Source organism: Struthio camelus, chromosome 31 (assembly GCF_040807025.1).
Source record: "Struthio camelus isolate bStrCam1 chromosome 31, bStrCam1.hap1, whole genome shotgun sequence".
Classification (NCBI taxonomy): domain Eukaryota; kingdom Metazoa; phylum Chordata; class Aves; order Struthioniformes; family Struthionidae; genus Struthio; species Struthio camelus.
The window spans coordinates 2,646,187-2,656,207 of NC_090972.1; the positions used below are offsets into that span (position 1 = coordinate 2,646,187).

The 10,021-nt window shown below is 55.0% G+C and overlaps 1 protein-coding gene across 1 annotated transcript; it reads left to right on the forward strand.

Moving 5' to 3' along the window:
• Positions 1-674: 674 nt before the first annotated feature.
• Positions 675-9,802, forward strand: LOC138062994 (olfactory receptor 10H1-like). The gene is made up of 3 exons (XM_068922674.1): positions 675-756; positions 2,662-2,774; positions 8,849-9,802. The coding sequence occupies exons 1-3, from the start codon at positions 675-677 to the stop codon at positions 9,800-9,802; spliced, it is 1,149 nt and encodes a 382-aa protein (XP_068778775.1).
• Positions 9,803-10,021: the final 219 nt, after the last annotated feature.

Genomic DNA, 10,021 nt, shown 5'->3' on the forward strand with positions numbered 1-10,021 from the left:
CCTCTCAAAGGCGCTCTTCTGACCAGGGGTGAGGGAAGCCCCTCGAACCTTTTCGGCAATAATCTTCCTATATTTCATCCTAAGCGTTTCAATCCTCGCTCTCTGCAGCCGGTACCTCCCCTTCGCACGGACTTACAGCTCTTCTCGGCGATGGGAGTCCCTTGGCACCAGCCGCCAGCTGCCGTCTCTTATCGCTGATCTGCTTTGCCGATTTTGTGGGCAAATGCTCAGAAATCCGCTTATTGATGTTTCGTGCCTCTCTAAACCTCTGTTCCAGCTCCCTCAGCAGAGCCGTCTCTTCCTCCGACCAAACGCTCCTATGCATACCCCGCAATCCCTTTCCTTTTGCGCGAGACGCCTCAATCCTTTCCCTGTTCCTAGTCTTCGGGTGAACAAGACATTTACGTTGGGAAAGGCCGCTCTTTGTCTTGAACGCCCGGTCGCATTCCTCACAGTTCCATGGGAGAGGGGCCTCCGAGGCTTCTTCCATCTTCTACTTCCCCCAGGGTTCCGCGGCACCTCGGGAAGCGGCAGGCAATGCTGTGATGTTTCTCATTCAGCTTCCTACACCGGGAACACTGAAAAAGCACTCGTCGCCGACCGTGGGCTCTCTGCAGATGTTCGGTCCACGCCGCGATTTTCCCTACCTTGACTCCACAGCATGGACATGCTGGATGTTCATCTGGGATCTTCATAACCGGCGTGCCATCGTCAGCTGCTTCCCCCTGGAGTCAAGGATAGGGGTCGCCAAAGCCGGTAAGATTGCCTTGCGAGAGGGAGACTCCAGAACCTCTTCTGCAGGCCAGCCTGCCAGGGGCGAAACGACAGGGGATTCCAGAGCCTCATAAACCTCCGGCAGATCTTTCACGCAATCGAGACTTGGTCCGGGAATAGTCCCATCCCAAGGGTCATAATCCGAGTTACAGAACGTCAAATTCTGCAACACAGCAGGCCACCCATTTGATGTTAAAGTCGCTGGCCTAGCGGCAGCAACATCAATGGGAAACTCATCCATCTGAGTGCCCACTGACATGAAATTGACAACCCATGGTCTTACTAGGTTGTCAAACATGACTGCGGGAGTTAAGAACATGCCAGAAGAACCAGTCCCCCAAGGTCAACTGGTATGCCTGAAAGCGGCCCCTAGGCCAAGGGCTCTGGACTGCAAGTAAGCCAATTATCCGCAATCAAAATTTTGATTCACCTCGAAGTACTATCGAGTGGTCAGTGAGGCCAGTCGATAGGGAGGAAGCAACTCACACACCGCACACTGGGGCAGAGGCAAACTTGGTTGCCCACGAGTGGGCATCCAGCGGGACCACGAGGAGGTGTTGCCTCTGCAGCTCAGCCCAGTCAGTAACTATGGCCCCGTCTTCAGAGAGTCATAGTTACTCCCGAGTTACTCTCGGCCCTCCTGGGCTACCCCTCGCCCTTCACTTGAGCACCTCCCCAGGCCAGCCTGCTGCTTCCTCACCAAGCAGCTTCCTGCAGCACAACTGACCTCACCACCTACAGCCCAGCCCTCACACCTTCACCTCCAGCTCCCTCTCCCCTGCCCTTCCCCTTCCCTCTCACCTCCCTGTGTGCTTTCTCTCCAGCACCCCACACACCCTGCCCTTCCTCTGCCTCCCCAGCCCCAAACGCCTTCCAGCTAGTCTTACAAAAGCAGCTGGACGGTTAGGGGCTGTCAGGGAGCAGCTTAGGCCTTAGGCTTCAGGCATCCGTGCAGGGTTTGGGGCTTTCACAGAATCCCAGAATGCTTGAGGTTGGAAGGGACCTCTGGAGAACATCTAGTCCAACCCCGCTGCTCAAGCAGGGCCAGCTAGAGCGCCTTGCCCCACTTTGCGTCCAGATGCCTTTTGAACATCTCCAAGGATGGAGACTCCACCGTCGCTCTGGGCAACCTCTTCCAGTGCTGTCCCGGTCCATAGCAGAGGAGCGCCCACACCAATTGAAGGGCATTGTGGGAAAACTGATTATTCTCCTCGGGACTTACCAAATATAAAAGAATTGGGTTCGTTTAGGCGGTATAGGGTTACACTACTCAGATCAATGGATTTACAGATAATCTAACTTTACTAATTTCAGTTAAACAATCAATACAAACATACAGTAACTATACAATGGTAAACAGTCAAGACAAACATATAGTAACTATATACAATGGTATTTAGTGGAAGCTTCCAGGAAAAATAACAACAAAGCAAATAAGGTTTCACAGCAAATAAAATTATGAATGATATTGACGTGCCTTTATAAAAAAAGAGAAGGGATGCGGGGGCTGCGGGGGTGGGGGGCATGGCCCTGATCAGGCCCTGCTGGACAGGCGTGCCAATCCCCGGGAACAAAGCCCGTAGAAGTGATCTAGCCACACTGGGTGGGTAGGTGGGTGGGTGGGTGTGCTGATCCTCGGTATAAAACCGTGTTCAGGTACAACCCGTATTTGCGATCCGGCCACACCAATGAGGTATGCCGACCCCCGGGAACAAAGCCTGTAGTGGTTAACTTACAACACCTCGTGCAGCTGCTCAGGAGTGGTGGACTCCGGCGGGCTTGTCCTGGTCCGGCGTCCCCTACCAGGAGGGAGTGGGTGGGGGAGCACTGAAGGAGCACTCGTCTTCCTACCCGGTGCTTTTGCTCCCAATGACGGCTGTCCCGCAGCCATGCTCCTTCTCGGTTCTTCTCTTCTTTCTTCGGTTACCACCACCAACTCCGGCAGCCCCCAGAAGCTCCCCTGTGGCACCAGCAGCCACCTTTTATACCAAGGGCCAATTGTGGGCGTGGTCATGCCAAGCGTGGTTTCCGCCTCTCTTCTGGAAAGCTCCTGGTGATGGACAGCCAGGGACCCTAGTAACATGTGACCTCTCCTCACCAATGAGTTTAAACGGACACTGGCGGGAATCCCAACCAGGGCTGGGCAGTCTGATGGAGGTCAAATAAAGGTGAACTGCAAACCCCAACAAGTGCTCAGTAACTCTCACAGTAAAGAAACTTTTCCTCATGTTCAAAGAGAACTTCCTGTGTTTCATTTTGCGCCCACTGTCTCTCATCCTATTGCTGGGCACCACGGAGAAGAGGCTGGCCTCATCCTCTTGACACCCTCTCTTCAGGTATTTATGCACAGTGTCCAGATCCCCCTTGAGTCTTCTCTCTTCCAGGCTCAACAGGCCCAGCTGCCTCAGCCTTTCTTCAGAGGAGAGAGGCTCCAGTCCCTTCACCATCTTAATAGCCCTCCGCTGGACTCACTCCAGTTGCTCCATGTCTCTCCTGTACTGGGGAGCCCAGAACTGGGCACAGTACTCCCAAGTGAGGCCTCCCCAGGGCTGAGGAGAGGGGCAGGAGCACCTCCCTCCACCTGCTGGCAACACTCTGCCTAATGCACCCCAGGATCCCATTGGCCTTCTTGGCCACAAGGCCACATTGCTGCCTCTTGGTCAACTTGTTGTCCACCAGCACTCCCAGGTCCTTCTCGGCAGAGCTGCTTTCCAGCAGGTCAACCCCCAGCCTGTACTGCTGCATGGGATTATTCCTCCCCAAGTGCAGGACCCTGCCCTTGCCTTTGTTGGATTTCAGGAGGTTCCTCTCTGCCCATCTCTCCAGCCTGTCCAGGTCCCTCTGAATGGTAGCACAGCCCTCTGATGTGTCAGCCACTCCTCCCAGTTTAGTATCATCAGCAAACTTGCTGAGGGTGTACTCTAGCCCTTCATGCAGGCCATTGATGAGTACGTTGAACAGGATTGGCCCCAGTATGGATCCATGGGGGACACCGCTAGTTACGGGCGGCCAACTTGCCACTGACCACAACCCTCTGAGCTCTGCCATTCAGCCAGTTCTCCATCCACCTCACTGTCCACTCACCTAGCCCGCACTTCCTGAGCTTGCCTATGAGGATGTGATGGGAGACTGTGGCAAAAGCCTTCCTGACAACATCCGCTGCTCTCCCCTCCTCTACCTGGCCAGTCATCCCATCGTAGATGGCTATCAGGTTGGTTAAGCATGATTTCCCCTTCATGTATCCATGCTTTTTGAATCCATCTGTGTCGAGGGCACTTTCAGGGGAGCCTGCAGCAGCAAGTGCAGCACCTTTCCAGGGAGGCCTGCACCAGTGGGTGCAGCATGCAGTGCACTTTGAGGGGAGCCTGCAGGAGCAGGCTCAGCCCCCGAGGAGAGAAGGGAAATGCTCTGGCTGAAAGGCCAGTTTCCTCTGGGCTCCTGTGCTGGGCAATGGCATTGTCTCGCTCTCCATGCAGCAGCTGGTAATGTTGGGTGTTCTCCAGGGGAGAACTGCAGCCCCAGGAGGCGGGAGTGCGCATTCATTAAGAACTGCTATGTGCTCACCCCGTGCTAGACATCGGGAGTTGGTTGCAATGGGCATAAGTAAGAATCGACCTGCCTGAGGCATCCTGACAATACCCTCAGCAACTCTCAGCAGTGGATGTGTGCTGAACTCAAGACACAGCGCCTTTTGCTAAGCAATAACTGGGCTCCAACAGGCACTTGTAGGTCTTTCTTCCTTGCTGGAAGTGGGCCCCAAAAGTTTCTGCAGCAAGAGTGGCCCTGCCCTTCTGTGCTCCTTTCCACCCCGTCGCAGCCCACCACCTCTCCCTGCACCAGGACAGGGCCCTGAGGTGTGTGCTGTGACTCGGTGCGGACAGTGGTGTGATGGGCCAGCAGCAGCAGTGTGTTTAAGAGGTAGCGCTGCCCAACCCTCGGTGAGAGCCGTCTGTCCTTATCTTGACTCGTCTGAAACGCACAGCTGTGGTGCACAGCTCTTCTCCTGAGCGAGGTGCCAAACGCAGGCCAGGGGCTCGCTCCCTGCAAGGGCCCTTTTCTCTCTGCTGGGACAGGTACAAATGTCTGTGCTGCAGCGAGAGGAGACGAAACCATGTGTGTTACCAAGAAGCCATGGCTGAGCACACAGCAACCCCTGCCAGGTGCCTGTCTGGGGCTACGAGCCACTTCTGGAGAGGAGGCGGAAGGTGAAGCAAGACCTTGCGCTCCGTAGGAAGGCTGTCTCCATGTGCGTGTTGGAGGTGGAGGAGCTGCTGCTGAGCAGATTGCGGACTTTTGGGTCTCTGTTCTCCAGGCTTGAGAACATCACCTGGGCTGCAGACAAGGGGGCTGTTGCATCGACTCACCGCTAGCTCCCCCTCCAAGCTCTCAAGGCCTTGGGCATGGAGGGGTGGGGGAGGACCATCTTCTGAGATGGCTGTGTCTCCAGGGTAGGCCCCTACACTGAGCAGGTCACCCAGGCCTGCCTGGAGTGGAGCCTTCAGCAGAGATTTTGCCAGACTGCACAAGGAGGTCAGTGTGGTTGGTGGGAAGGGCACACGTGTCCTTGGTGAGGGGAATGTTGCTCTCAGCTCTGCTGGCAGCAAGGACTAGGTCCCTGCTGGCTCTAAGGGAGCTCTGGAGGATTCCCTCCGGGATCAATGCCAAGGCCATGGAAAAAGGCGTTCATCTCCCTCTCTTTGATGCCTCCAGCTCTGAGACAGTCCCTCGGGCTCCTTTGATAGTGTGAAGAGCTCATCAAGACCAGCAGAGTTGGAGGGGCGCTCCTCCACCAGAGCAGCTCTCAGAGACATCTTTCATGTCATGTGACACTGCAGCCTTCCTCTCCCAGCCTGTTAGGTGAGGAATAAAAGCCCTTTTTTGCTTTGTGCCTTAACCTGCCTTTCCCTCCATTTCCCCCAGAGCCAGCCTTCCTTTGGGAGTCCTCAGGCTTTGCGGGGTTGAGTGAAAAACCACGCTGTGAGACAACTTGGCCTCCCTGCGGGCAGACCCAGCACCCTCCCTTGCTCCTGCTGCTGCTGCTTGGGATGCCTCATCTGTGCCAGGGCCCCTCCAGGCCAACTTGGCCTGAGTGGTCTTGGCTTCCAGATCTCTCTGAGTGTCCTGAGAGCTTCTTCCTTCAGGGACCCCCTGCAGGCATCTTTGTTGTCCTCCTCTGAGCTGAGGTGGGCAGGGGAGATGGGTCACTTTGGGGGTGGTTTGCCCAGAACTATCTTGCCTGCTGAAGCTGAGTTGGGCGCACACACTGCTGGCACGGACAGTCAGAGAGTCCGTGCAAGGTTTGCCAAGGGCATTGCTGGCACATGCTGTTGCTTTTGGCTTCCATGCCTGGCCTTCTGCTTTTCCAGCCACCGGAGGAAAGGGGTTCAACATGCACATGGAGCAGTTCTGGACAGCCAGGACTTGGGAAGGGGAGTCAATTCTCCCAAGGACTCTTGTCCCGTGTCCCCAGAGCTCTCCAGACTGGCTAATGCCAGGTAGCAGTAAGGTGGGACACTGGAGCAGGCCAGTTGCTGGGATGCTCTTGGCTGTCCTGAGTTGCCCTTGACGGAGACGGAGACTGAGGGTGTGCAGTAGGATGAGCTTGTCTCAGAGGAGGCTTTGCATTTCCCTCTGCATTCAGGCAGCACCATATGAGCCATGCCTTGGCAGGGAAGCCAGGGAAGCTGGATCTTGGTGAGAAGGTCCTGAGATATGGTGTTCTCGCCTCCTACTGGTGCATGTGCTAAGACAATCTTTGCCAAGCTCTCAGGACGTCATATACCTGGCAGAGCACCAGCTCGCTAGGTACAGTCCCAGAGAGCTTGATCAGCTCTTCACACCGACCCTGGAGAAATCTGTGCCAAGACCCTCTGACTAGAAGCTTCGGGAGTGCACTGAAGATCTGCTTTGGAGCGGGTGCCGTGGGCTCTCTGGGTTGTCAGTGCAGGGTGCATTGTAGCACAAGACCCAGCACATCCTGGAAGTGGGCATCCATGCCTGGGAGATGAATTGTGCCTGGACTCCATGGTCTAGCTCTTCCCTGGCTACTTAAGAAGTCCAGTGAAGCAGCTCCGGTGGAGATACTTGCACTGAGGACTTGTGGAGTTAGGTGAACGGAATCCTAGCCTTACACATAGAGTAGGAAACCAAAAGGCTGCGATCTACCTGCCCACCCATGGGTTTTCACTGGAGACCTGGCTTGCCCAGAGCATGACCCTTGAAAGTCTGTGAGAACCTCCCCCTCCTCCCACCACCACCACCTTCTTATTTTGGGGTCATTGTTGTACTGTTCCGGGGTTGCCTTAATCTACAACATGACACGATCTCAGGCCCAAGGAGAGGCCCTGCGGTACCCCAAAGAGCCCTTTGCTTTGTGTGAAGGGGCATTGGGGTGATGGCCAGGAGCTTGCTGGGAGTGGTGGGGGTGCGGTGCCACCTCCTGGCTGGGCTCTTTGAGCATGGTCCTGAGCTCTGCTCTGCAAGGAGAGCAGACTTGCCCATGGGGCACACAAGGAAGATGCTGTGGTGCCAGGGAAACCTGGGGGAGATCTGCTGAAGTCAGGGCCCGTGGGGTGCTGACCTGCTGTTTGGCTATGCAGCGAGCTGCTTGTTTTGCTAACGGTCCCGTGGGGGATGCCTGGCCTCTGGAGACCTCGAGGAGGGAGCCCCATCTCACAGCTCCCCATGGACTCTTCCTCCAAGCCCTGGTGTCAGTCCCGTGGGGGGCCGGGCCAGGAGCAGGACTCTGGTGCCTCCTTGTACTTCGGCATCAGGCTGCTTGCAAGGGGGAGGCAGCATCAGATATGCAGCCCCTGCTGCTGGCCGGGCACCTGCACTCCAGTCTTTGGAGGCACGGGTGTAAAAGCAGGCAGCATCTGGCCTCGGATAACAGGGCTCAGTCTAGTGCTCCAGGTGGGGGCTGAAAGCTTTTGAAACCCTTCTGTATGAGCCATGCCTGTGGGCAGGTCGGAGCTGGGGAGCAAAGGGCCATGGGATCATCACGGGGCTGATGCAGCTGGGGGTGGTGGGTCCATCCTTCCTGGAAGAGCAAGTGCTCACCACTTCATCAGCGCTGTCTTTTCCTTCTGAAGCCTGGAGGGCAGAAGCAGTAGCAGGAAACGCAGGCAGAGTTTTAAAGGTAATTTTCTCACCCTTTGGCTCCCTCTTATCTGATCGGGGATTGTACGGGCTTGTGGCTGACGACTGCCATTAAAAAGTCAAGCAGTACAAACTCTTTCCAGCTCATGGGCAGAGCCGGGAAGTTGATAATGTTGTATGTCAGGTGAGGTCCTGTGGCAAAGCGTGACTTTTTTTTTAAGGTGAGATGCGTGGGCCAGAGCTTGCTCTGAGAGCAGCCAGGCTTAGAGTCTCATTGCTCGCAGGGAGATGAAGACCACCCCTTATGTGTGGTCCCTGTAGGACAGTGGCACGGGGCAAGGCAGAGCAGGGAAGGAATTCCTACAGTGCCAGGACAATGACCTCAAAATGCATCTCCCCTGATTTACACCACCTTCCCTGTCCATAGACATCCCCCCCACAGCAGGTCACGCGGGGCCCCTCTTTGACAGTGACGGGGACAGGCACTTGTGGAGCGTGAGCCACCTCCTCCAAAGGTAAATGACTGATGGGATCAGAGGAATCGCTGTGAGAAATGCCTCTTCCCCTCTAGAAGGAGAAGAAGAGACACCGCTCAGGCAGAGAGATGTAAACGGTGGACATCCAGAATCTGGGGAGATGATTTTCCCCCCTCACCCAGAATAAATAGTGCCACCACCCACGTCCTCTCCAGAAAGCCTCCTCAGCAGCTATGGTGGCTGCAGACCCGAGGCGGCAGCAAAGTGCTGAAACGTGATATTGCTCTATCAAGAAGGGCAATGCTGGAGAAATGAACATCATTTTTTGCAATATTTCCCCGGGGAGGTAAAAGGCAGGAACTTGTGTCTGATGTAGATGCTGTTTTCTCTGCGGAAAGCCGATCTGACGGTGCTGTTAGAATGTCGTTGTTGTCATGCTCTTTTCAGACAAAGCACAAATGCGAAGGGGGAATCAAACCATCCCGGCAGGGCTCGTTTAGATTGGATTTTCCCGCTTTCCTGAGCCCCGGGTCGTGCTGTTCGTGCTGTTTCTCCTCATGTACCTAGTGACCCTGGCTGGAAATACTGTGATAATGGTTGTTATCAGGGTGGACCGGAGCCTGTACGTGCCCATGTATGTTTTCCTAGGTGCTTTGTCCTTCTCACAAATCTGCTACTGCTACACCTTCTCCATCACCCTGAAGATGCTGTCTGGGTTAGTGCTGGAGAGCAGAGCCATTTCTTTCCTCGGGTGTGCTGCACAGATGCATTTCTCCTTCATGTTTGGCTTCATGCACTCTTTCCTCCTGGCGGCGATGGGCTATGATCGCTACGTGGCCATCTGTCACCCCTTGCGCTACAATACTGTCATGACTCCCCGAGTCTGCACTCGGCTGGTGGTTGCCTCGTGGGCAGGGGGGGTTTTCCTGGGGCTGCTGGTGACCGGCGCTGTGTTCCAGTTCCTCTTCTGCCAGTCCCACCGCATCGACCATTTCTTCTGCCACCTGTCCCCCATCCTCCAGCTGGCTTGTGTTGGTGACGATGCGGTTGGCACCGTGCTCAATGCCCTTTGCATTGCCACCCTGCTGTGCTGCTCTCTCTTCATCCTGCTCACCTACACCTTCATGCTGGGCCGGATCCTGCAGGTGCCGTCAGCGGAGGGGAGGCGCAAAGCTTTCTCCACCTGTGCCTCCCGTGTCACCGTGGTGGTGGTGCACTACAGCGGTGCCTCCGTTGTCTACTTGAAACATGGATCACCCAGCGCTGCGGGAGCTGGTGCTCTGATCGACATGGCTTACACCGTCTTCACACCCTTCTTGAGCCCCATCATTTTTAGTCGGAGGAACAGAGATTTAACAAATGCCTTCTGGAAATCTCTGAGGAAAAGCTTTGTCATCAGGAATGCAAATGTTTGCCCAGGATGGAGCTTCAGTGGCAGGAGTGGCTATTACTAAGCTTCGTTCTCTTTTTCTTTTTCTTTTTCTTTTTCTTTTTCTTTTTCTTTTTCTTTTTCTTTTTCTTTTTCTTTTTCTTTTTCTTTTTCTTTTTCTTTTTCTTTTTCTTTTTCTTTTTCTGCCTGTGGTGGTTCCTTGCTGCTTCCCAAACAACACCTATTTTCTTTCCAGGCAAAGGAGTCGTGCACGTGGCTCTCGTGCCTTTCGTAACCCTTGCTG

Bases quoted from the DNA above. Each gene is read 5' to 3' on its own strand.
- LOC138062994 (XM_068922674.1), top strand. From the start codon at position 675: ATGTTCATCTGGGATCTTCATAACCGGCGTGCCATCGTCAGCTGCTTC. The intron at 757-2,661 runs GTAAGATTGCCT...GCTGTCCCGCAG, and splicing joins GATAGGGGTCGCCAAAGCCG to CCATGCTCCTTCTCGGTTCT. The intron at 2,775-8,848 runs GTGGGCGTGGTC...GGGCTCGTTTAG, and splicing joins TTTTATACCAAGGGCCAATT to ATTGGATTTTCCCGCTTTCC.